At 37.1% G+C, this 27,951-nt stretch overlaps 2 protein-coding genes and 1 long non-coding RNA gene across 3 annotated transcripts in view; 2 read left to right on the forward strand and 1 right to left on the reverse strand.

The window, feature by feature from the left end:
- Nucleotides 1–535: 535 nt before the first annotated feature.
- LOC139967257 (uncharacterized) overlaps nt 536–27,951 on the forward strand; it is a 33,950-nt gene continuing 6,534 nt past the window's right edge. The window contains exon 1 of the long non-coding RNA XR_011792931.1: nt 536–609. This is a non-coding gene — a long non-coding RNA (uncharacterized lncRNA). The remainder of the gene's footprint in view (nt 610–27,951) is intronic.
- Nucleotides 2,029–10,841, forward strand: LOC139967216 (uncharacterized). The gene is made up of 2 exons (XM_071970847.1): nt 2,029–3,418; nt 3,613–10,841. The coding sequence occupies exons 1-2, from the start codon at nt 2,081–2,083 to the stop codon at nt 3,622–3,624; spliced, it is 1,350 nt and encodes a 449-aa protein (XP_071826948.1). The 5' UTR covers nt 2,029–2,080; the 3' UTR covers nt 3,625–10,841.
- LOC139967248 (echinoidin-like) lies at nt 17,298–27,757 on the reverse strand. The gene is made up of 4 exons (XM_071970852.1): nt 27,542–27,757; nt 22,604–22,832; nt 20,901–21,072; nt 17,298–18,160 (listed from the first exon to the last, which is right to left on the reverse strand). Exons 2-4 carry the CDS (start codon nt 22,723–22,725, stop codon nt 17,939–17,941), a joined length of 516 nt encoding a protein of 171 aa, XP_071826953.1. The 5' UTR covers nt 22,726–22,832; nt 27,542–27,757; the 3' UTR covers nt 17,298–17,938.

The raw sequence follows: 27,951 nt of genomic DNA on the forward strand, positions 1-27,951 counted from the left end.
TATATATATAACTATATATATATATATATTTATATATATATATATATATAAATATATATATATATAATATATATATATATATATATATATATATATATATATATATATATATATGATCCAGAGTAATATATATACGTACTATATGTACCTTAGGTCGACAATTTATGATAAAAGTGTACCTATAAACGTTAACGTAAACGTTTATATATATATATATATATATGTGTGTGTGTGTGTGTGTGTGGGTGTGTGTGTGTGTGTGTATATATATATATATATATATATATATTTATAAATGAAAACGTAAACGTAATATATATATATATATATATATACATATATATATATATATATGTATATATATATATATTAATAGTTAACGCAATGTTTAAATTTGATATAAAATACTCACCATATCAGTTTAGCTTGGGTGTTCTCGTGATATCAAATTCCAAACTCAGTTGTATAAAAGTTCCGTGCGTTATATCCATTGTACTTATATATTCAATGCACTGCGTATCTTCTCATGTATTTCCGTAACAACGTAAGAAAGATAAAATCCAGCTAGGTTGATACAAAACTAAGGGAATAGGTCAACATTAAAGTAAGGTAAGGGTTGAAATGTAAAACGGTGGTAATTCCAAACATGTTTCCTTAGTTCATCTGTTTTTTGGTATACCATTAACTTGGGAAATAATATAACCAAATTACAATGGTGATTAGTATTATCGTTAAATTTTGTAAATCTATTGGCCATCGGTAGTACTAGGACTAAAAAAGTCCCAACAGAACTTATATCGAGATCATTACCATGATACCAAATTCACTAAACCCTGGAGTTACTGACTGTTTGAGTGAACTTCAAATCATCATGTATTGTCATTACAAGTCAACTGGTTTTTGTATCAAGGTAAAGGGCATTAATGCATAGTGCGCTGTTGGTGGTATCGTTCCAGCACCATAAACGTCTATGGGGTCGTATTTGTCATCAGCTACGCCCGAACAGTTCCATTATGCCAGTGATCGAGTTGCACCAATATCTCGACTTCTGTGTCTATATGCGGCAAGAAATACCCGTCATACCGTAGGTTATACATGCATTCAGTTCATTAAAAGTTTTCTACTTAATTTTCTTACTCTCAATTTGTTAATCCAAAGTATGATATTCATAAACAGTGATCTTAATAACTTTCTCTTACAGCTTAAATTTTGAGACAGATATGGCCTGCCCATCGCCTTGGAAAGACATCGCAGATATATTCTTCGAATGTTCAATTTGTTTGGATCCTTTTAAAGAACCGAAACTATTACCATGTCTGCATAGATTTTGTAAGCAATGTCTGGAACCTTTACTAGAAGGACAGGTTGGGACATTTGAATGTCCTCTTTGTAAAGATGTCTGTAAAATACCAAACAATAGAAGCGATGGATTCAAGACTGACTTCCATATGAAAAGTATGCTGCAGTTTATTCAGCTACAGAAAACATTTGAAAACAAAGAAGAGAGAGAATGTATTGGCTGTGAAGAGAAGTTAAAGGTTACAGCGTACTGTTTTATGTGTAACGGATTTCTTTGTGTTCAGTGTTATCAATTTCATTTGACCAAGAAGATGTTTGTCAAACATCAGAATCACTTATTAGCTCTGAATGATCTTGAGGGGAAAAGTCTCACACAAGAAAAACTTGCATCATTGATGGAAGCTCCTAGGTGCCATATTCACCCGGAACACAAGGCTCAGTTGTGTTGTTGTACATGCGGAAACCTCCCCGTTTGTGTGACATGTACTTATGATGAACACAAAGGTCATGAACTTTGTGACGTCAGGAAAGTGGCGAACGACGAAAGGGAACATTTGAAGGAGATATTGGAAGAACTTGTTAAACGTAAAGATACTGTATTCAACTTTACTGATAAAATCAACAGAGTGATAATGACGTTCTGTCCATTGTCGCTGAAACTAAAGCAAAATGGAAAAAGCAGTACGAAGATCAGACCAGGGAGTTACAGAATCAGAAAGAGAAAGAAATGAGAGAATTCACCATATTCAAAACAGTTCTTGAAGAGAGTACTCGAAACAAAATGAAAGAATTAAAAACAGAAATGGAAGAGAAAATTAGAGCAATAAAAGACGAGTACGACAGAATGATTAAAATCAAAATTAGGGAATCAAAAGAGAAAGAGGACACCGAACGAAATGAAACAGAAAACAGAGAATTAAAGATTGTCGAAAAAATGAACCGACTTGATGCGGTAATGAATGAGAGAAATAAATCAATAGACGAACAACAGCAACGCAAGCTTAGAGAAACACAAAACTTATCAGATCTTTGTAATCGATGGGTCAATAAGTTTGAAAATTTGTCGACGATATCTTCGAGTGTCCTTGACTTACATAACCACTGGACAGACGCACAGTGTATTCCTGATATAAGAGCAGCGAGTGAACCTCTGGTTGAAGATATAATGAAAGATTTTCCAGAAATTGAATCTATATCTGATATAACAATGGATGATTTACCAATATTGTGTATTGATAGAGTAAATATATCGCATAATGTAGAATCTGTTGTTGATATTGATGTGATCAAAGGTAATGAGTTCGCATTAACTAGTATAGCAAGTACCGGCTCTGGTAACATCGTCGTCTCTGGGAGGTTATCACAAGACCATTCATTTATCACAGTCATAAAGAGAGAGGGACGTCAGATTCGTCAAAACAATATAGAAAAAGTCAAAGGGAGCTCCCTTCGACCCTTTTGTTACTGTGCTGCTTTATCACGTGATAAGATAGCTTCGGTTTGTGGATTCAATCAGGTTGGTGTTTATAATATTCAAGATGGGTCCTTTACTCAAAATAGCATCACGTCCCTCTTTGATGACATCAAAACGGTGGGTACGAAATATGCGAGTTGTATAACTACTGATTCTATACGTGGCCACATTATTGTAGGTACACTAAATACTGGATTGCTATTCATATTTGATGAAGAATTGAATTTCATTCGAGCTCTGAAGCTGCCGGAGGTTATGAAATGGTCAAGAGATATCCTTTATAATGAAGGCGTTCTGCTGATATGCGATCGAGAGAGTGGATGTGCCTGCGCTACAACCATAGATACATCTAAAACAGAAGCAGAGGTACTATACGAGTTTCCGAAACCAGATATTGACGGACCGACTTGGTATCCTTTGAGTATATCTAAAGACAGGGCAGGTTTAGTATACATCTTATGGTCAGATAACAAGTATCGTACTGGAAAATGTATCATCACACAGTACAGTCAAGATGGTCAGCAGTTGTTGACAACCAAACGGACAGAAGATGGAGCACGGTGTATGACAACATTGATGACAGAGGAGGGAGAGAAGCTACTTGTAGCAACATATCGGTCAGGAAAGATGCTTTGTTATGGTCTGGTGAGTATATCTCAGTGTTTCTTACTTTAATATTACTAGTCATTACAGGATACTCTGAAAAGGAAAGGAGAAAAGAACAGAAAAAAGGGATTTGTTTTGCTGTAAAAACAGTTTGTTTGAGCACTCTAAATGTGCTTCAAAACTATAGAGAACTGGATCAACGTTTGTAACTTTATCAATATTATTTCCAACAGATGCAAGAATGAAGTCAACCACGAAAATTTACATCAAAGAAACGAATATCCAGAGCATACACCACACTGAATCAAATATTAATGGGCAGCTGACGAAGAGAGAATAATCAATATTTGCAGAAACAACTAGAAACTTTAAGATGGAAGGATCCTTTATCTGTATCTAATGAGATGAAGATACAGTTACTGATGATAATCAACAGCCCCGACGAACAATAGTAAGAAGAAATAAGTCTGGAAATTTATTCAAGATGGTAAGATGAATTTATTGAAAGTATCATAATTATTTGTTTTATTGCAAGACCATGTTTATTTTGTGTGTTTGCATGTGACGCCTTGCTTGAGGCTTGGACAAGCTCATATTTCGTGTGTAGGAGAACCAAATTTAGGAGTAAGAGCCAATTAGTTTTGGTGGAGGTCATAAGTCATTTGGGGTCAAAATGGGTCAAATAGGGAAACCCTGTAAACATGGTATCTCAAGAAGAAAAGCTTGTACCAATCTCATTTATAGTGTGAAGGAGGAGTAACACAATTGATTAGAAGCAGCCTATTGTTTAGAGTGGCAGTCAAAGTTCGTTTCGGATCACTAGGGGTAAAATTGTGAAAAGCCTGTAAACACGATATCTCAAGAAGGAGAGCTTGGACCAATCTCATATTTCGTGTGTAGTACAACATTGAGTAGTAGAAGAAGCCAATTGTTTTTTTGTGGCGGTCAAAGGTAATTTGGAGTCACAAGAGGTCAAATTTTGGAAAACCGTGTTTCATAATCTACCGTATCACCAACCGACCAGCCTATTACATAGCATGTGCGTTACGCCTCATAATAATAGAGGTCGTTTGCAATTGGAAATAAGCTAATGGGCATCCGTAGATAGTACCAGAGAAAGTCGAATCAATCGCCATTTACTTGACCGTGTCGCTAACTGCATACGTCATTCCATTAAAAAGGTGTGATGTTTGTACATACAACGTTCATTGGAAAGAACTATACAGTTGTGAATTAGAAACCTGTATTAAATATTTGTTTTCCCGTCGTATTTTGCAATTGTCGAGATTCAGTGCCAAATAAAAACTTCAGGTTTGGATGTAGTTACGTTGAGGAAACGATCATGCGCCATTTACGAAACTGAACTGTCGCCTAGTTAGATTTTTATCAATGACCAATCTCAATTCGAATTAACTGTGTTAAATCGTTCGCTAGCTGCTAGTGCATTATGTACGAGAAGTTTTCATGTGCGGAGATTGATCACAAACTTCACGGAGCATTCATAAATATGTTGGGTTCATATGTTAAATTCTCAACCACTTAAAAAAAGTTATTAAATATCATTACGGCTTGGTTATGCACAGGCAACCCCTATACAGTAGAGTGTAGTACTAGCCGCCCCGGTATAGACTAACAATAAACATTGGTCATCCCCATCTGAGTAAGGTAAAATTGGGTTCGTTAACATAAACACGTGAAGGACAAAAGGCTTCATGTCAGAATGCTAATACACTTAAGGTGGCCAAACGTCTCCTACATGATTTCTTAAGGCATTTCTTACATGCCATCAGTCATAATTCGAAAAATATACAACAAGTAAAGGAGTTTTGAGACAAGTTTACTGTCACCGCTGCCATGTTTTTTGCAAAGATTTTTAGTTGCGTGTGAAAGATAGATGCTCTTTCAACCTTAGATTTTCATTGCATCGCTTTGATTAAGGCAGTGTAATGGTGTAATAGCAATATTTTTCGCACACCAATCTGTAGCTATAAGACAAGATAAATAATTGGGAATATTCGAGTAGCGGCTCAAAGTAGCAGTGAGGTACTGTATAGGCTTAGGACTCGCGGACACCTATAGCTACTGGATAGTATATGCCTAGTACTAAAGGAGCCCTTCTGTAACAGAAGCCAAGCTATCTTCGTAGGTAGTTTTGCAGATGTTTGACTTTTAATTGTTTGAGACACTTCCGTAGGCTCAGGTGCTTATTTATGATTCTGCGACATGTTTAACTTTGTTCAACACCTAATTTTGGTGGAATTGAATTGTTTAAAGTTCACACTGCACAGAAACATAATTTTCCAATGTGCAATTACGAAACACCATGTATCTGCATAAGTGCCTAATCTGTAGTTCATAGAAAGCATTAATGTTGTAGATCTGTACTATGGAGACTTGAACAGCAGTCATAGTGGCGAGTGAATTTTGCACTTTTGCGAGTAGTGTTTTAGTTACGGTCGCCAAATAGCGAGTACTTTAAAAAAATCAGTGTCGAGGCCTCAAAACCTTTAAAAGATGATACATACTGCAAAGAAACATGACTTTCCAATGCGCAATTACGTAGCACCTTGTATCTGCCTAACTGCCTTACCTTTGTTCATAGAAAGTATTGATGTTGCAGATCTGTACTTTGGAGACTTGAACAACAATATTAGGCCTAAAGTGGCGTGTGAAATTTGGCGAGTAGATGTTTAGCCACAGTCGCCAAATAGCGAGTACTTTTAAAACTATATGTCGAGGCCTGAAAACCTTCAAAACATGATTTCTCATGGTAGAAATCATGGATACTTTTCATACATGGTAAATGGATTTGCCATATTGAGTACAATACTGTTGCTTGCGAGGTCCAGTCTCACTTGAGGTCACTAGAGGTCAAACTCTGAAAATCCTTTTGCATGATATCTAACGATGGAATCGTGGATACTTCTCATACTTGGTGTGTTGATGCGTCACATTGAGTACAAGACCATCCTATTGTTTTTGTTGGAGGCGTGTATTGCCACGCACAGTAGACTGACCTGCGTTTACCATGCCATAGTGTAATTGTAACATCAAAGTAGTAGATCTGGCAATTTATATTGCAACAGCTATTTCTGGTTAACAAGCAAAGTCTAGTGCAATGAAGTCATCGAAACCTCGATGCGTCTTTTGCATTATGGTTTTATATACTGAGTCAGATCAAACAGTTGTTATAGGGAGGAGATGAAGCGCTCATAAACCTTGTGAAGCAGCATCCGATAATCATGGCTTGTACAGTAACTATTGTTCAAGTCCTGTAACACATGTTACACATGTTACGAACACAAAGTACTGATGATGGTTGTGGAACATGGACAGACTACAGTAGTTGCTGTACCAACCATTTAGTGCGAGTTCTTTAATACGCGATTCTAAATGATGTCGTATCTGGTCGTTTTAATGTATACCGTTCATTTCCCCACAACCGTGCATTAGTAATTACTACTTTGTGTTCGTAACATGGTAACATGTGTTACAGTTGGCACCAGTAGTTACTGTACTAGCCATGAGTATCGGCTGGAAGCAGGGCCCTATCAACTCCCCGGCCTGGTCAGTTGCCCCTTTCCCAGATACTGGTAACTACTTTTCAAATGAATGTATTAAATACTCTGAAATTGTGTTATGCTTCCTTCACTACACCGTACTCCTTGTTTTATACTAAACTAGACAATTCATCCGTTTTATTCAATGAGTTCAGATAACTTGTCAAATATGGGACAAGTTCAAATTTGACCGGCACTGATAAAAACATAGAATTACGATCATCCGTACAATTAAAGATTTTACTTTTTATGTTTAAAGGAACGGTTTTGTTTAGAGCTTATAGACTTATAATGATTAACGTCACATATGTTCATTTCAATAACTGGGAAGTATGCCTATCCAATATTCGTTTATCTTTGATCAAATATATGAATTAGGGTTGAAAACGAAAACGAATTGTAAATTGTTTCATTTCCTTTATATAATTTTTTTTTTTTGTAACATGTTTTGTAATTTTGTAATCCAATTTTGTATGAAGTTTACATAATCTCTCGGAATCTGCAACAATGGACGGGTGTTAACATTTTTAATGTAGATAATCATAATAGCATAACTAACATTCTCTGACCTTCGTTTGCATACTTATTCAACACGGAAGTCAACAATTCTTTAAAAAGCTTGAAATCTCATCGATTTACGTACAACATGTGTCATAATCTCACGAAGGTAAATAAAACTGCTTTAGCCGTGGAGAGATTTCAGTTAGCAATAACCTAGATATTTTATAGTCATACTTTGATGGTTGTTTTAGTGCCGATTGGGATATATTTGTTCTTTGAAAGAGGACGTACTGCAGGCGCGTATCCAGGATTTTCTAACCCGGGGGCGCGAATTACTATCTAAGCGGAGCGCCACCATCGGTTGGCGCGCAGCGTACAAGAAAATTTCTGGTTTTGATACCCCCCAGATCACCAGAAATAGCACTTCTCGGGCTTGAAATGACCAACCAGATGTACACTTTTGCCTGAGAACCAAGTATTGCCCAAAAGTTTTTTCCATCCATAACCTTTTTGAAGATCGTCACCAGTCACACATCATGTTCGACCTCATTGCATGTCCTATGGATCATTGCTTTTGTAGGTGATTCTACGTCACGGCCCACAATATCCGAAAGCCCCACTTTTCAAGGTTTTAAGCCCATTATTTGTTGAGAATTTGAAAATTCACATTTCTCGTGAATAAAATCACTTCAAAACATACCCATAATGTTGCACAAAATTCAATCTATGGACAAGCAATATAGAAAAACCTCCTTGAACCCCTAACAGATAGGTCAAAGTTGCACGAGTAGAGGAAAGTATGATGAAGAATGTTGGTCAGGAAATTTTCGAAAATTCAGACACAGTTAATTTATTGGTGTATAAATATTAAAACCTCTTATAATGGCTATTATAAAACTTCGTTGAAGGAAATGAAAAATAGCAGATATTTCCAATATCAGGTATATCGAAACCGAACACTACACACATAGGCGTAGGTCCCGTAGGAGGCGGTGGCTGCAGCCCCCCCCCCCCCCCCCGCAACCAAAGTTTTCCCCATCTTTTTCGGGCACCTACTGAAAGAAAAATAAATAGCAATGAATAGCTTAAAAATTATCTCCTTGGTAATTAAAATAAAGTTCTGAGCTTGCCCGACATTACTACTGTAAAAGAGAGTTTTGACATAAATGGATCTGTATGGTTTTTCTCCATCCACATAAGACATTTCGTTGTTTACATAGCATCCAGCGGTATACTGTGCAACTTTCACGGACCGTAAGGTACACGATGCCATGCACTGTAATGACCGATGCTTGCTTATACGATATTGGCATTGATATGTTGAACGCGCGCTAAGCGCGCGAAAAATGTTGGCTTTTTTTCGGGCAAGTCATTACTGCCCCCAAATCCAATTGGGCTCCTTCCCCCATTAATTACACACAGACAGTTTTTGAGGCTGTTCATCCTGGAACATGCATTTCAATGCTCACTGATATGATGTTATATCTGCTCTTTGCTTTACAAATTCGAACAGGCGTGTAGCGAGTAATTGCCAAGGGAGGGGCGAAGCCTGTAGGCAAACTATCTAGGCGAAGCGCCACCATGAGTTGGCGCGAAGCGTACAAGAAAAAGATCGCTGGAAATGACTCTTCCCAGGCCTTGTAAGTTGCATCTAAGCATTGTCTATTTTGAAATTACTAGCGATGTCATAAAGAAAATTTGCTCGGGGGGGGGGGCGGTCGCCCCCTTCCCGAAATGCGTCATGTACCCCGACGAATCGGTCGAGTTCAAGACCATCCACAGTTGGTTCCATATAGCACAATTGTTTAAGACGTCCATACACACACACGCGTTGTGATAGACCATATATAGTATTTATATAGATACATTAGTGAGAGAGGAAAAATGGAAACGTCAAAAATGGAGTTGTCGGTGTAAGGGGTAGGGTGAGGCGCACACCCCCTCCGTAATCCTTGATCTGTCACTGGCTACCCTGTGTATATTATAGGGATCAGCGCTTTAACTATGACTGTTCCTCTTTCTCTTCCCGAGTTCTTGGCTATCTTCCACTCCCTCTTTTTTTTCCTTTTTCTCTCTTTTTTCTTTTTCTTTTCCCTTCCTTCCTTCCTCTCCTCCTTTTCTTTTCCCCCCCCCCTCCTTTTTTCCTTTTTTCTTCTCTTTTTTTCTCTCCTCTTTTCCTTACCCGGGGGGCGCGCGCCCCAACGCCCCCCCCCCTGGATACGCACCTGTACTGGATGAACATTATGATAAAACGTGACGAAAGTGAAGCTAGGTGAAATGCAGATAATTCAAGTACACAGCGATTATGAATATAAATCAGTTTTTCTGTTATGAATAAGCTTCCTTTTCTCTGTCTCTCTCTTTCTTGTTGTTGTTGTTGTTGTTGTTCAGAAAGTTTAGGTCTATACTTCACGATAACCATGCAGTTTGTACAAGGAAGAATGAAACTCATAATGTTACTGACAATAAGAAGAACGGGTATAGATAGTTAACACAACTAATCTATACTGTATTTAACACGATGCAGATCTGACGACTTAACAATTTTTATAGAATTTATATAGAACGACAAAACTGTTGGTTGTGTTGATTAAATACTAATTAATCCATTTGTTAAACGCTGGATGTTTTCTTTTTACTTACGCGTATGACACACGAGAAGGTGACGGTGAGGTAGTTCAAGAGAATATACAAACCCGGGACCAGTGGGCGAGGGGGGTTGTCCGTTAGGAGGACCGGGAACTATATAATAAAGAATAGTTTATTCTCGTAAGGTGACTGGACAATTTAATCTAACATATACGGACCAGGTCAATTACTCTGATGCAAGGTGAAAAGCTTAGTGGGAAAACAAAAGACTTTTAAAACCACAAATGACATATATGCAATTCGTTTACAGATTTGTCACGGACAAATTCTGTTGAACGTCATTCCAGACTGCCTCGCTGATTACATGAAGTTTAAAATAATACGTTTGCTTTGAGTTCTTAGAATTTGTAATACTATGAATGAAAATTAAATATCATTAGAGCCTGTACTGAGGAGGTGACGTCATCACATAATTTAGCCTTAAAGGAGCATTCCAGAGATTAGCATATTTTATATCTGAATATCTTTAAAAACCGGAATAGCAGTAGAAATGTTACAAACGAGCAGTCTTTTTTCTTGGACTATAACATATCAAGATTCAATTTCTGTCTAGATTCATCCTTTAGAACTGATCAGTTCATTACAAAGCAAACTCTGAAATTTTGTCCATGATTTCTCACTTTGTTGTATGATTTATGTGATAACTCTGTAAGTGTATATAGCCTACTATAATTTGGTTCTCTGCATAGGCTACTTCGTAAGTGGTTTACTCCCACCACACACCTCCCACTCGCTCACTTCCCCCCCCCCCCCCCAAATGATGAAGCTTTCCCATTCATTACTTAGCCTTACCCACTCCTTTCCTTTCATATTTTTAGCCCTTTTACTTCTTTACGTTAATGCTTACGTGCCTTTCCCTAAGTACTCTATTTAGACAAATTGAAATATCCTTTACTCTCAGAAGATCTCAATGAAATGCTGTATTTCATTTCACCCAATTTTATAAAATAGTGCTGATGATTTGTGTTGATGACACATTGTGATGACACATTGTGATAACACATAGTTTTGATGACATATTTCTCTGATTTGTTTGTATTATTATACATTAAAATTACAATATGTTTTGCGCTATCGTTTATTGTCTTCCTTTCTCAGTGGTATCGAAATGAAAGTTTTAATAACAATCAAAATTATTCAACACTTGTCGTTAAATGGATACTTGGACAGACAAAGGTGTTTTTGTGTTTTTGTTTTGTTTGTATTGCCACTTTAATATAAGAGCAATTTGAGATTTTTCTTTTTACCTTTTAGATTGTAATTGAATAGAGTTAGGCAAACCCGAATGGCCCCAACAATCGATCTACCCCCTTAACCCGAATCACTCGTGACGTCATGATTGAATCAGTCTTCCAAAAGTACACATTGTGATGACACATTGTGATGACACATTGTGATAACACATAGTTTTGATGACATATTTCTCTGATTTGTTTGTATTATTATACATTTAAATTACCGATATGTTTTGCGCTATCGTTTATTGTCTTCCTTTCTCAGTGGTATCGAAATGAAAGTTTTAATAACAATCAAAATTATTCAACACTTGTCGTTAAATGGATACTTGGACAGACAAAGGTGTTTTTGTGTTTTTGTTTTGTTTGTATTGCCACTTCAATATACGAGCAATTTGACATTTTTCTTTTTACCTTTTTGATTGTAATTGAATAGAGTTAGACAAACCCGAATGGCCCCAACAATCGATCTACCCCCCTTAACCCGAATCACTCGTGACGTCATGATTGAATCAGTCTTCCAAAAGTACTGCGTCTCTTCCAAATTTGTCGATACATCTATCAATTTCTGATAGAGTTTGGGACAATCTTTGATCTAAGGCTGGAAAGAAATCGTCGCTTAAGACCGGATTGATTGGATCCTGTTCAAAGGACGCCCTCATTTGATCACCAAGCATCTGACCAGGTTTGGTAAACCCTTTAAATTTCCATTATGTTGAATTTCTAAAACTGTAGAAAAAAAGAAAGAAAACAAAACAATTATAATTAAACAAACAAACCAAGAAGTACAAATAAAAACAAAATTTGGTATTTAAAAAGCCAAACGACCTTTGTACAACCCTAGAAACATCAAGGAAAAGTACTAAACTTGCTTCGGATTCATTAATCCAACTTATCGGTACGAATTTCACAAGTATTTGTGCAGACAAGTATATCCAATTTGTTTAATATAGCTTACTTTGGTACGGGGTGAAAAAAAGGTGAAAATCCGGACTTGTGGGAGGAAAATGTAAGTCACACTTAGCTATAACGTGTGCTTCATATGGCAAACTTATAGGCCCTAGTGTGGACAGTTTTGTTAGCACCTACCCCTGTGGCTTCAGGAATTCTATGGACTTTGAGACGCATCTCAAGAAAAGAAGTCTATAGCTACGCCCCTGCAGACAAAGACTCGGTCGAGTTAGGTGAAATCTTCCTACATTGCGATCTTCTCGCTATATATTATTTTCGGTTGTTGCGCACCATCCTCTTTTGGTGGACGTTGTGAGATGAGAGGGAGCAGCCACGCAGCAGGGAGGAATGTACACAAACTATCGGGGCCTAAAGGGACTTTGCAGTGTCAATAGGATGTCTTTTGATCGTCACCCATCATCTGTCCGTTAAACTTACATCATTTTATCGCCAAATTCGTGCTTTAAACTAACCAGAAAGTATCAAAGTGTGAACTTTGTTACAATCTATTAATACCCCTATAGACAATGTGTTATTTAGCCACCGTTTATCGTAAAGCCACAATTATTATGGGAATCCATTGCCGAAAATTTTTATGCAAACTTAAAGTATTTTGTAAAAAAAAATTGAAAACATTGCTTATAATCAAGCAGCTATACAACTAAAACAAACTTTTAATTTGAAAATCAAAATCGTACTTATCAATCTTAAAATTTGAAACATTGTTAAATCAAAAACAAATGAAAAGATAAGCAAAAAGTACACAATTATGAAGTGCGCTTGGAAAATTCTTAGTAAGTAAAGAAAAATAAACCATTCTCCCTCTGGAAAAATCAAAACAATCAAATTCCAGGGAGACAAAGAAGGAACACGGATTGAAAAGTACTTTCAAACGGGAAGAATAGATAAAAAAGAGGGCGCTATTTAAAAAATAAGTCAAATTACAAGATTATCGACAATTAATTGTCAGGGCTTGCTTTTCAATCTGTTGCACTGCATTGGAATCGTCATCGGATAAGCTCCTCATTCAGACAAAATTCAAAATTTTCCCCTATCCCTATTGGATTAACAAAGCAAGAGTCTAGTAGATTTATTTAGTCTATGATGAAGCCAGGAAAGGTATAATTTTTTAATCAATTCTCCGACTAAAGCGAAACATCAAATTTCCTAAAATTTCAGTGCAGATGTGAAATAATTTACAAACGAAAATATGTGAATTAAAATGTTTATGGGTGCAATCAAATATTGTCACCTCAAAAAGAGAGCAAGCCAGTCTCGCGGAACCGAGACCAATGCAATACAGTGCAACAGTTTGAAAAGCAGGCCCTGACAATTAATTGAGGATGATCTTTTAATTTGATTTACTTTTTAAATAGCGTCCTCTTTCTTTATCTATTGTACCTGTTTGGAAGTACTTTTCGATTTGTGTTGCAGTTTATCTTATCGCTCCCATAGGAAGAATGAGGTATTGTAGTTCCTCTGCCAGTTGGTCAATTTTCTTCAAACTTGGTGGGAAGGTACCCCATGGTGAACCCTTTGCAGACCCCCGGAACCACAGGTCAAAGATTAAATTGAGTTAATATCGAATTGTTGATATAACGCCAAGGGGAAGAGTGAATTAAACCCTTCACATGTATTATGGAAATGTCAAGTACTATCAAAATATGTGGTTGCCATGGAAACCAAGGTCAAATGTCGCGTGCTTAAAATTCAAATGTATTTTTGAGCGCAATTTTGTGTCACAAATTTCCTTCGGCTTGGCCGATTTTCTTTAAAATTGATGGGAAGGTACTCCAAGTTAAACCCTTGTGCCACGCAGGCCCCTGAACCAAAGGTCAAATTTAGTGCAAATCAAGTTTTGCTCTAACTCAGAGGGAAAATATTTAATTGACATGGAACCTTCACATGTATCATGACAATATCAAATACTACCAAAATATGTGGTTGCCATGGGAACCGAGGTCAAAGGTCACGTGGTTGAATGTCAAATGTGTATTTTATACCGGTACCTAGTCCTTAGTTACAGGCCTAGTGAAATGGGGAGCATTAATCTAGTATATAATAAACCTAGATCTAGGTTAAGCCGCACTAGCCTGAACCTAACTGTTATGTCAGGCCTGGGCAAATGATAAATTCAACTAGGCTACAAAGTACATATTGTGCCTGGGCTGGTCCAGTTATATGTGAAAACTTGACGGCTTTGGAATTTCAAAAAATGTCTACGTGCCACACAGGATTATATTGGCGGTAACGCGCAACGCGTTAATAGCGCGTTTAACATGGGAATGGGAAAAGTCGCTGTTTTGTGAAGCGGTTCACCTTTGTTAAGGCGTATCGGCCATTTTTTCTTTGCCAAATGCGCTGGGTCGATCCTTACTATTCATCACGCTATGAGCGATTCGTTACTGTTACTGCACCGGCCTCTACTATAAGCGTATGTTAGAAAGGGGAGGAAAATATACCAGTCGCAGCATTTTCCTTCTTTTTATGTAGGGAGACTCATTCGCGTCGCTGAGCAGACTCAGCAGAGTCTACGTTCACCTTCGCTTCTGTATCCAGCCTATAACTTATAAACGCGTGCGTGCGTGCGTGTGTACCCTAGATATATCTACCTTATTGTGCCTAGGCACAATTTTATTGTAATGATTTCCCAGAGAGAGATTGGTTTATTTTTCTCTAATTAATAACAATTTTCTAAGCGTACTTCTTAAGTGTTTACTTTTCACTGTCATATATCACCATTTACAAAGTTAACTTTATCCTTTTTTGAAGGAAGGTGTGGTGAGGTGGTGTCGAAAAGTTTATCTTTCTTTTTTGTTCTTTTCTTTTTTTCTTGAGTAACACTAGATTTCAATTCTGTCAATAGATATTAAACTGATTACACATTTTGAATGCTTACTCATCCTTTCCTCTGTCCTGCTCAAAGAATTACACTGGCCAGAACATGTAGGCATATTTGAGAATGTATTTTGAGAGATAACACTCTCCAAGCACTGGGTCGACCGAGCATAGACTTCCCTGCTTTATGCGTCCTGCACTGCCAGCCTAGCCTGTTGCAATTGGCTGCACAAAATCTTACCTGACATAAAAAAACAGAAAGGGCTAGGGGCCTAGGCCTATTACTAGTGTTATGCCCTACGCCTACTAGTAGCATGGACACTGCGAAGTTCTGACACCTAAGCCTTAAAACACCCAAAACTATAACTTCCTTTTATTGACAAATATGTAAGTACATACTGTACTGCACACGGGTCATTTTGGAAAGAAAATAACTGTAGCTTCGTAGTTTTTCGTGAAATTGGCTCTTGCTTGTAGGTTGTCATGGTGAAATTGTGTATTTCTTAGGGGTAGAATATACAGTTTTTTCTTATCTTTTCATTTGTTATTGATTTAACAATGTGCCTTATTATAAGTTTGACTTTGAATTTCATATTTTCAAGGCAAATGAAAAGTTTTGTTATAGTTGGAGAGTTGGTTGATTAGGCAATATATTCAAATATTTTTGATAAGATACTTTGATTTCGCATATTTTAATTGCGGTAATGGCTTCCCATTGTACTTGTGGCTTTGATGACAAATGGTTGCTAATACGTCACGATATTCGTAGTCTAGCCAATTAACGCCATGCAGCTGGTTATATGTAATATCTGTTGTCTAGGGGTATTTATAGATTGTGAGGAAGTTCACACTGTGGTATGTTTTCTGATTAGTTTAAAGTATTCACGGGTAAGGGGTGGGTGGAGGTTGAAGAATTTGATGGTAAAATGATGTAAATTTAACAGACAGATCATGGGTGACGATCAAAAGACATCCTGTTGACACTGTAAATTCCCTTTAGGCCCCGATACTTTATGTATATTCCTCCCTGCTGCATGGCTGCTCCCTCTCATCTCTAAACGTCCACTAAAAGAGAATGGTGCGCAACAACCGAAAAGAATGTATAAACTCGATCGAGTCTGCGGGGAAGGGGGTAGCTTGTTCGTTTCTTGTCCATTGTATTCCTGAAGCCACAGGGGTAGGTAGTAACAAAAATTGTTTCCCGCTCAGTCGCTCTGTTTGCCATGTGGAACATACGTTAAGGCTCCACAAGTCCGGATTTCACATTTCCCATTGTCCCGAAAACAACTTTATTAACCACATTGGGACCAAATGTGAAATTCATGAATCCGAGGCAAGCTTAGCACTTGTTCATGATGTTTCTTGGCTTGTGCAAAGGTCGTTTTACCCGGTGTTTTCTCAAGGCAAATGGAAATTTGCCATCTGTCCTATATACATGAACCTTCCGATTTATTGAGGAAATCTCACGAGTTTATTTGCTACTCTTCCGGAAAACTTTGATTTTGCACTATTTTTCTGTATCGTAATTGTGATCGAAAATGAATCCTGTGTATGTTTTTACTTGCTTCAGGAAAACGGGTAGATGTTCCACTTGGTTTTGGGGAAATATATGTATAAGATGCTGATGTCATTGTACAGCGCTAAACGTCATTACGACAATTAGTGTTTATGTAACCTATAACATTGCATAGTTTGACGTGTAAACAATGAAAATGTTTCTCTGATACTTGTTAGATCGCTTTCTTGTTTAAGTTGGATTATGTCGAGTTCTCCCTAATTTCTCCCTCAGACTTGGGGAGGGGGGGTGGGTTATAAATTTCCATATTTTGTGAGAGACAGGGTTGTCAGGTCTCCAAATCAATATAGACCAAGATATACACTTAAAATCAAGTGTAACATTGTTTGGAAATTCTCGTATATCCAAAGAGGTGCACTTTTATTCAAAATGGAGAAATATTTTCCATAGGTTGACAGTTATACATAGATGATAATATTTCATTACTTCTTTAGATTGAGTCTTACGAAATCGTTCAGGTTTATATAATCAATGTATTTAAAATAAAAAGCATAAGCAACAATTAACTGTATAGCAGGAAGCTACCAAGCTGCAGTGAGATTCCTCTATCTATCTCATAGTAATATACTGTAGACTCGCTTCCCGCTTCTAAAATGTTAAAACGTTAGATACATCGTGGTCGTCATTTATAAATCGAGAGAAACTTTCAGATGATAACGCAACTTTTAACCAATGATACTTAGTCTTCAAACGTACAATTTCAAGTTTCAAACGTATGGAACACCGTTTTAACATTTATTACTGAGTATAACTGAAATCAATATCAGTTATCTCAAAATACCACAGAATTTCATTTATGTGAAAATTTCAAGATATCTGAAATTCTATATTATACATCTGAATTAGAATTTCAGATACCTTAAATTCAATTTCAGATATCTTAATTAGAATTTCAGATATATGAAATAACGCACAATTTTAGAAATAAAATGTTAAAACGGCTTCCATGCGGGCCGTGAAAGGAGGAGGTGATGAAATAATCAATTTCGGAATGAAATATTGGTTAAATATAATTGTTTTCTTATATAGTTAATTGACAACCTAAAACGCTACGCAATGAATGTAATGTTGTAAATTATACTATAAGATATTACAGGGCACGGTTTTCAACATTTGGGGTCAGTGTTTTAGAGACTGTTGGATATTTTCCATCATTTATTATAACACGAACAATAACAACAAGACAAGGAAGAAGAATAGAGGCTGTCGTGAGAAGTATATCGTTTAAGTCCAGGCTAATTCGGTGTTTCTACAAGGCGATCTTACAAATAAAACCGTACTTAAAGTGACATTGGAAATCATCCCACTTGCCAATGTCACCTCTACTGTTCTTCCAGATGGCTACACAATCCTGTTTACCTCCTGCATTGTTTGGCTCATTTTCCCACCAGTTTGTGAATCTCAGAATAAATCCATTTACGTCACGAAATGTTCCTTCTCGAGTCTGATCACTGTAACCGATCCACACGCGCTGAAAAAGAAAAATTGCATAAATATGCAACGAATGCCAAGATTTCAGTCCATAGGTTATTCAGTTTTTTCTAACCTATACATAGGTCTTCCGGAGGGATTTACAGGCCCGTTCTTAGAGCATTTAGGCATAACGTATAGGGTATGCATTTTACATGTATTGACACCTCAGCAAGTAGGTAAGTATGACATCATCAGGCCTATTATGCTTGAAGTTTTAACGTTTCTCTGTTGTACGTTTGTAAGCAAGTTGCAGGTCGTTATATTATTGTATGGGTGACATTTTCGTGAGTAAGTTTGAATCAGCACAATTCAATCGTGAAAATGTTTCCACTTTGAAGGAAGTTTCTAGGAATACGACAATATCTGGATTTTTACGGAGACTAACAAGGATCGGTTCGTATACACCCTACAGTAGTTAGAGCTAATAACCGTTGAAATCAGCCAATTTCGGGAAATAGTAACCGGGTTTCAGGATATGTTAGCGACGCAATGAGCGGAAATTCATTTCTGACAGTCATTTGACGTCAACTTGCTCATATGTGAAAACGCTGTGACCACCATAGCTGAGGAAATGTAACCTTGACAAGTTTTCTGCTAACATTAGAAGGTGTCATTTTGATTATAAATGTATCAATTTTTGTGAAGGAAAAGGTCAAAGGTTTCTGCAGAACTCATCTAAACAAAAGTTATTATAAAGTCATCCATTCAAACCTCAATACAGTTCTGCATTATGATTTAAAAATATTACAAAGGCAGCTGTGGATTTTAAGTATTCAAGAACACAACTTAGCGGTAATCATAGGTTTTGACCTTTCAAATTCATTTGAAACTTTTTATCATTGTTTATCTCAATAAAAATTACGTTGATCTTTATTTTTGTTTCTTTTTCGAAACAAATGTTTAGAACTTTATAACATTGTAACAAACGATGTCTGCTAAGAAGGAGCATAGACAAGGAAAAAAGGAGACGAGAAGGTTCAAAAGTAAATGACGCCGTTATCCCACCTATGTCTTATATTTTCGCATAAACAAATGGATAAAAGGCTCAGAAATATTGTCAATCCAAACCTTTTTTTTTTCAAAATTTCTCAAATAGAAGCTTAGCTGAGCTATTGAAGTGTTGCTGCTCTTGGTCTTTTATTATCAACACTGTTTATGTTCACGTTGAAAATATGAAAGGAAAAACAAAGACCAAGTGACAGGTTTCACCCCCTAGTGGCACTATGATATCACAAGTTGACAAAATGGCGGCTCATGACACGACTTGAAAACCCTGATAGGCATATCTCCTAAACAAAGTAAGATATCTCAGCTTTTTGATGAGATGTAAGTTCGCATGTATCTCAGTAAAAGTTGAACAGTGTGGTTTCTTCGTCTTCAGTAAATAGTGCATAGTTGATCAGATATATGTATAATCAAATTGCATGAAAATTCAATTAGCTAGGCTATTTACAACACAATACTAGTTTTTTTTTTTTACACAAGGAAAGGTTACTGAGACTTCACCAAGTCTAACTATGACACCAACGAATCACATGTGCTTCAACCTGTTTTGTTTTTAATGATTTTTGCTATTTATTATGTTCGTACCTGTAATAGAGGCGAGTTTAACAAATTGCTGAATCTAAGACAAAGAAGGTCTTACTCTTAGCATGAACTAATGATGGCATTGGTGTAATTGTCAATACTATGAATATTTTACCTTAAAAATATGAGAAGAAAACAATAATATATTGGACGATTTTAGATCATATCCTTACTGGGACTGTGACATCATAGACTTACAAGATAAAAGCCTTCCCATTTGTTAACGAACATATCGGTATCAGAGGACTCTGTTGACAAACCCATCTGATTGAACTAAAAACAAAATATGACGGTACCCGACTTACAAAAAGGGGATTATGTTCACTAGGATGACTGTCCACAAACTATGGGGACGCGACGCAAAAGTGGGTCACGAAAAGTTTCGGTGGTTCGCGATATTTTTCTAGACGTCGGGAAAATTAAGCTAAGGTTTTTTAAGCTCAATCAAATTATATAAGGGTAATTCTCTTACATCAAAGCCATACTCCAAACTAGTTTTCGTGCATTCTGAGCATTAATACTGAGTGGTGAAGGTCTTCATTGGCCGTGGGTCTAAACGTAAATCCACTTCTTTAGAATTTTTAGAAAGAAAAGCTTGCATGGACAGGCGAGAAGTAGCTGTACCCATGGGAGATAAGTTGAGATGAAAAATTGAAACAGATCTAGCAACAAAATTTAGAAATAGAGATAAATTTTAGTAGAGTATTGCTTTGTATCACGTGAGGGTATACGAGAACATTTCGTCGTAACTTTTGATACGAGCTATTTGCAGTCCCAGAGTATCATCTAAACGATAAAGTGGGCTTTAGTTGGGTCGAGGGGACTACATGACTTGGACTGAAGGGGTTGGGGAGAGGAGTAAATCACATGTGCATTTAAAAAGTAAATTCCGTCAAAAACCTCTGTGCATTCTATATCACAATTTTCAGTATTTGAATGTTTTCGGTAATTTTTCCCCTATTTTTCAACAAAAGGCACTTTGGAAATAACAAAATGGCAAGATTTCATTACAAAACTGATAACGGGGTAATTTTCATTATCAAAAGGGGTACTTCTAATTTACGATACTTTTTGATAATTTCAAGTTTTTCACAAAACTGAGAGAGACGTGTCCCTGTCCCGGTTTCGTCTCCCTTGTAAATGTTACTCACCTGTGGTTCTGAGGCAGGTTTATCAGGTCTCATGGTCTTCCAAAAGTTATTCACGAAATCATTTTCATCGCTCGACTCAATCGTTGTCAGGTGTCCTTTTACTCCGCAGGTACTAAACGTTTGGCAAAAATTCTCCGCGTGCTTCCATGTCCGTAACGGGTCATTGAAAAACCTTTTACAAATAATTAAGATAGGATACTTTATAACCACTACGGTGATAGAGTTATTAAACAGGGCGGGGTTTTAATTTTAAGTTTTAATTGAGCTAATAATGCAAACATGACTTAAATTAACGTGATAACGTCGTAGTTTCAAGTTACATAGCGGCATGGCTTGGACTGATATTAAATTGGCAGAATTTGGCAATAAAGTACTTTAACAAAACACTTCGTTAGCATGACTATCAATTTTCATTTAAAATAAGAAAGAGAAACTAGAATTGTCGAAATTTCTAATTTGCATTTGAATGTGATTAATCAAAACCTGTCGAGTATTCCTTAATTAATCGTTTATTAATTATCATGTGATTGTCTTTTTTCTTCTTCCTCCTCCATATGTATTTACGATCACTTAACATGGTAAACAATAAAATTATACATTGCAAAAACAAAAATGGTATGGTCTGTTACATATTCAAGCAACTGCAGTTAATATCGCATGATGTAAGTAGACAGCAAAAGAAACCATTTGCACTACACACAGCTAAATAAGAAACTTCTACGTAAACAGGTTTGGGTTTGGACAATATGAAAAGGCATTTCTAAGCGCCGGGAAATTCACTTTATTATTCCGTGGCTGCTTTCGTTAAAATAATTTAAACTTTCAACGCTCAAAGCAAATTTAAATTTGTAAAAGAAATCATCGATATTTGGCTCGGTGTTACTTGTCTTGCATACGAAAATATAATACTTCAAGTGGATAATTAAGAAGTTGTAAGGGTGACAGTAAACGTTGCCAAAACCAAAAAAGATATCTTGTTTGGAGAAAAAGAATTGCTCGTTTAAGAAACGCGTTTCGGCATTAAGGATAAAATTTGCCGTCACGTAGCAGTCCCAGAAAAGGTGCTCGATTGATTCCTCGTCAATTTTGCAAAAAGAGCACAGTGGAGATTCTGACTTCCCCATCAAAAACAAAAGTTGTTTATTAGTACCTAAAATCCTGTGCAGAAATCTAAACTGAAAGAATTGAAGCTTGGCCTCAGAAAGAGTGCTCCAAGGAATACTAAAAATGCGACGCCAGTCGTGCTCGGTAATGTCGACAAAAGTATTTTGCCACTTGTGAATGGCGGTAGGCGGCATAGAGATTTTTTGAGAGAGAGTGGGTAACAGAATTGAGAGGCTAAATAAGAATGAATACACCTTTCAAACAATGTAGAAGATGGATTAGAAAAATTAACTTTACAACAGCCAGACCTCCATTCAATTGGAATGGCATTAATTAAGCCCCAATATCATGTGATTAATCAAAACCTGTCGAGTATTCCTTAATTTATCGTTTATTGATTATCATGTGATTGTCTTACTAGATGGATTAATTCCAATCCGGTTGTGTATGATAGTGCAACATGACCAAACAATGCTGTTTGTAATGTAAACTGATGTGCTGTTAGGTGTTAATTGGGCACATATTTTGTTTAATTAACAATAGAATATACAAACGAGTATAACATTAACGTACTTTACAATTATTGTTATTCACTATACCTGTAACAGTTGGTACCAAATGATGTCCATCCGGAAGGACACTTTAGCGATGAGCAAGAAGCTTTTGCCAAGTAGATGCTTGATGACAGCAAAACTAAAGCTGTGATGCCGAAAGCCTTCATGATGTCAAACACAGTTCTGCTGGAAGCACGATCTCAAAACGGTATTCAATTCTGTCGAATTCTTGTTGTGCTCAGGTGTACTCGTAAACACGGCTTTTTATTCGTTTCTTGTTGTTACAAAAGGAGCAAAAAAAAATTAAAAATTCAAATATAAATCATGCAAATATTGTTTACCTAGAAATACTTAATTATACAATGACGGCTTCTGATTGGTGAAATCAAAGATTGCTCTTTGATTACTTTATGTCTGGACGATTTGATTGGCAGAAAGTGTGCGGCTGGGTGGGACTGATACTAATGGATCCGTACTTTCAACACATGTTTTCCCAGAATCACAGGCATGTTTTAAAATTGCTCTCTCCACACATCGCTCTCTCTGTCTCTCTCTCTCTCTCTCATTTGCTGTTTACAATATTTTGAGCGATAACTTAAGAACAGATGTTCAATTTAAAACAAATATTGTAAAACATAATGCTAAAATTATGTGACATTCTAAGTTAACGAATTGGTTTTAATTATACTAAATTGTGGGTAATTAAAATCGGAACATATATAAGTAATAATTGAAAAGGTTTATTTTATTATTCTATTCAGTGGCGGAGAAACAGGGGGGTTGGGGGGGTTTTAACCCACCACTTTTTGAAGAGGGGGGTTGGCCCACACAATCAACCCCGCTAGTTTTTGCCAGTAATGTTCTGTTATAGCCTATGTTATGTGCTCCAAATGGCGTAATAAATCAAATTATTCAATTTGAAATTGTTAAAGTCATTTCAACCTTTTACCTGGTAGGCTACATCAACAATTAACGACCGAAAACCGAGTTAGAATTGACCCACACATTATTTCTAGCCCCTTTACCCCACCTTGCGCATTGGAACTTGTAGCTCATAGCGCTAACTTCACCCCACAACAGACATACACAAAATAACGTTTTGTTGCTGTTGAATAGCTTTGGAACTGTATACACTTGCCAACTTCAACGAGGTGAAGGAAGGAAAAGAAAAAGAAGAAAGAGAGAAAAGGATGGAGTAGAAAATACGGCAAGAAAACGGGAAGAGAAAGAGGAACAGTGACAAAATTATTCGAATTTGTAAAGCAAACAGCAGATATCACATCATATCATTGAGCATGAAAATGGCGTTCCACGATAAACAGCCTCCAAACCATGGGCGCAGATCCTGGTGAGGACAGCGGGACGCGTCCCCACCAACTTTTTCAGTAGTGGGGACATGATATACCGTGGCCCCACCAATTTATCTTGACCAATAGCTGCATTTCAAGTTCCCCTGTATTGAACTTTGGCGCAGTTTGATCCAGCATTGTGCAAATGACATGCAGCAGTTCTCATTTTATTGTATTTTATCCACAGTTGTTAAATATAGGACGGAAATCGCATTTGCGGCAGTCTATATTTGTTTTCTGGGAGAGGACCCCAGACCCATCGTATATACATAAGTCTACTTGGATTATTTGTCCCTGATTTTCTTTCTGCAGACGCCCATGTATTTCTCCAAACTAAATTTCTAAGCCATGAGATCTAAAACTTAAGGAGGTTTAGGAGCATCATTAGGTCTGGGAAGTGTTATTTCCGGCGAACTGGGAGGTATATTTGCCCAAAAAAATCGTACGCTACGCGCGAACCCATGGTCGCGCTCCGCTTAGATAGTGTCATAGAACAGACACGCGTCCCCACCATTATCCAAGACTGATCTGCGCCCATGCTCAAAACTGTAGTGTTCGGTTTCGTAAATATCTGGTATATTTTTATATCCTTCAACGAAATTTTTTAGTAGCCGTCTGAATTTTCAAAAATTCCCTAACCAACATTCTTCATCATACTTCATCATACTGGTGCAATTTTGACCCGTCTGTTAGGGTTTGAAGGAGGTTTTTCTATATCGGTTGTCCATAGATGATACTTTGTGCAACATTATGGGTATGTTTTGAAGTGAATTTATTAACTAGAATTGTGAATTTTCAAATTCTGAACAGTGGGGCTGACGGATATTGTGGGCCGCGATGAAGAATCACCTACAAAAGCAATGATCCACAGGATATGTGATGAAGTCGAACATGATGTGTGACTGGTGACGAAGTTATAGATGAGAAAAAAAAGTATTTGGAAAAAACTTGGTTCTCAGGCAAAAGGGTACATATGGTTGGTCAGTTTCAAGCCCGAGAAGTGCCATTTCCGGTGATCTGGGGGTACCAAAACCACAAATTTGCTTGTACGCTGCGCGCCAACCAATGGTGGCGCTCCGCTTAGATACGCGCCCCCCCCCCCGGGTTAGAAAATCCTGCATACGCCCCTGGTTAAATGCAGCTTTTCAAGGCCTGGGCAGTGCCATTTACTGCAATCTGGGAGGCAATATTTGCCAAAAAATTCTTGTGCACTTCGCGCCAACTTATGGTGGCGCTCCACTTAGATAGTGAGCCAGCAGTTATGACTTTTTATTTCATCAATGGCCTGCAACCCCCCTCCCCCCCCCCCCACTTCTGACAAGAAATCTCCGCCACTGATTCTATTTGAATAATAAATCAATTTACTGAATAATATATGCTGCACAGGTTTCGACGATTAAGTGAAAGCACACGCAAGTGTATAACTTAAAATACTACATCATTATAACATTAAAGCTTGAGAAGTTCTGGCAAATACTTAATATTACGAAGGTTAATACAATGTACTTTATATGTTGCGCAGGTTGCACCGAAGCACTGATGCAGAGGATATCGGTGTATACCCACCCCTTCCCTTTTAACTTCACAAAAACAGTTAGTTATTAGTGCAACTTTGCATTTAGATATAATTGTGCTTATACTATATCACTATTGTTGTGTCACCCTTACTGATTATCGTTGTGTACTTGTACATGTATTAGGTAAGAGGGTCTACCCATGTCAAGTTGAGCTTTGTGTATATTATTTCATATTTTCATACTTATTTTAATTGCTTAGTAATTGTTTGAATACTGTGGGTGATCGTTAACCCCTTGCCCCTTGTTTAATTCATTTAACTTGAACAAACCTGGCTAGGCCTGTGAGCAATTTTATGTTGTCTATGCCAGCAACGGTTTGGTAGAATAGGGTTCGTTAACACAACAACGTGAAGAATACCAGTCAGAATACCAATATACTTAATATGGCAAAACATCTCCTTCATTATTTCCTTTAAGACATTTTCCTACTGGCTATCAGTCATAATTCGCAAAGTATAGAACAATTTAAGGAGTTTGAGACAAGTTTGCTGTTGTTGCTGCAAGGATTTTTGGAAGACATGCTCTTATAACCTCATATTTTCATTGCGTAAAAGCTTGCTTTAGATTAAGGCAGTGTAATAGAGTAATAGCGATACTTTTCGCGCATCAATCTGCAGCTGAGAGACAAGATAAATAAAGGGGAAAATGTACGAAGTCACGCTAATCGAGTAGCGGTTCAAAGTAGCAGTAAGATACTGTATAGGCTCTCACGTACACCTAGCTAGTAGCTACTGTATACAGTATTTACCTAGTAATATAGGAGACACAGGCGTAGGAGGCGGGGGGCTGTGGGTCTGCAGCCCCCCCCCCAACCAAAAATGTTTTTGAAAATTCGGGCAATATGCTGAGAATTTTTCGGGCACCTACTGAATGAAAAATAATTTTCAATGTGTTTTTCAATGTTTAAACTGATATTATTATTATCATCATAATTGTAACGACTTCCCCAATTATTATAACCAATAGGAAGGGTAATAACACGGCAAATGATTGTATGTTATTGGCAAGCGATGTTAATGACCAATGCATGCCTATATGATATGCACATTAACATGGTGTACTCGCGCAAAATTTCGGTTATATTTTTCGGGCAAGTCGTTACAGCCCCCAGCCCCCCAACAAATTGGGCTCCTACGCCTATGATTGGAGACATAATGTAACAGAAGCCAAGCTATCTTAGTAAGTGTTTTTACAAACGTTTTACTTTTAATTGTTTAAGACATTACAGTAGGCCTAGCTGCTTATTTATGATTGTGCGACATGGTTTATTTTGTTCAACACTTACTTTTGGTGGAAAAAGTTTAAATTTCAGTACTGCAAAGAAACATGACTTTCCAATGCGCAATTACGTAGCACCATGCATCTGCCTAACTGCCTAACCTTCGTTCATAGAAAGTATTGATGTTGCAGATCTGTACTTTAGAGACTTTAACAACAATCATAGGCCTTGTGGCGAGTGGAATTTGGCGAGTAGATATTTAGTCACGGTCGCCAAATAGTGAGTACATTAAAAAAAAAAATTGTCGAGGCCTGAAAACATTCAAAACATAATTTCTCATGGTAGAAATCATGGATACTTTTTATACATGGTATATGGATTTGCCATATTGTGTACAAGAATCCTGTTGCTTCTGAGGTCAAATCTCCTATAGGTCACCAGAGGTCAAACTCTGAAAAACCCTTTACATGATATCTAACGATGGAAATCGTGGATATCTCTAATATTTGGTGTGTGGATTCATAACATTGAGTACAATACCCCCATTGTTTTTGGTGGAGATGTGTATAGCGCCGTACAGTAGACTGACCTGTGTTTATCATGCCATAGTGTTATTGTAATAGCCAGAGCCGGTTATACTAATACGCATAAAACGCTAAAAGAAATCACCGGTGAAAAGAATTGCGCAACTTTCAGCTGCAATCATAGCGTTCCTACGTATTCTAAAGATTTTAAAGTTATGGTCGGTTCAAATATGTTGGTGTTAGAAGTAAAACAAATGTTAGTTCCTCACCATCATTTTCCCGTGAGGGTTAATTTACTACGTACATTAACTCACCCATAATGTTGACTGGTATAAGCTGTTGAAATTACTCATGTCTGATATATAAGTGCACCATTCATAAGTAGAAGGGAAACGGCTGGGATATCTAAAATAGGATGTAGTTAGGTAGGTATCGGGCCGTCGATTAAGTAGCCATAGTGATGGACAACAGCGGACGACTCCCGGGCAGTTGTTCAAAAACACAGAATACTTTGTACCTCAAACAGGTAATAATACGACGCAGATACAAGGACTACAACATTTAACTACTTTTCTAAGCCATAGAAATAACAGGAAGCTACAACAACGCATCCGTTTGAAATTTATTTGATCTCATTATTAATAAATTAGAATATCCTGCTTCTTACGCAATGGTATTGTTGTTGTTTTTCTCAACAACGTTTTGATTCTGAACTTGTGCTGTT

Source organism: Apostichopus japonicus, chromosome 1 (assembly GCF_037975245.1).
Source record: "Apostichopus japonicus isolate 1M-3 chromosome 1, ASM3797524v1, whole genome shotgun sequence".
NCBI classification, from domain to species: Eukaryota; Metazoa; Echinodermata; class Holothuroidea; order Aspidochirotida; family Stichopodidae; genus Apostichopus; species Apostichopus japonicus.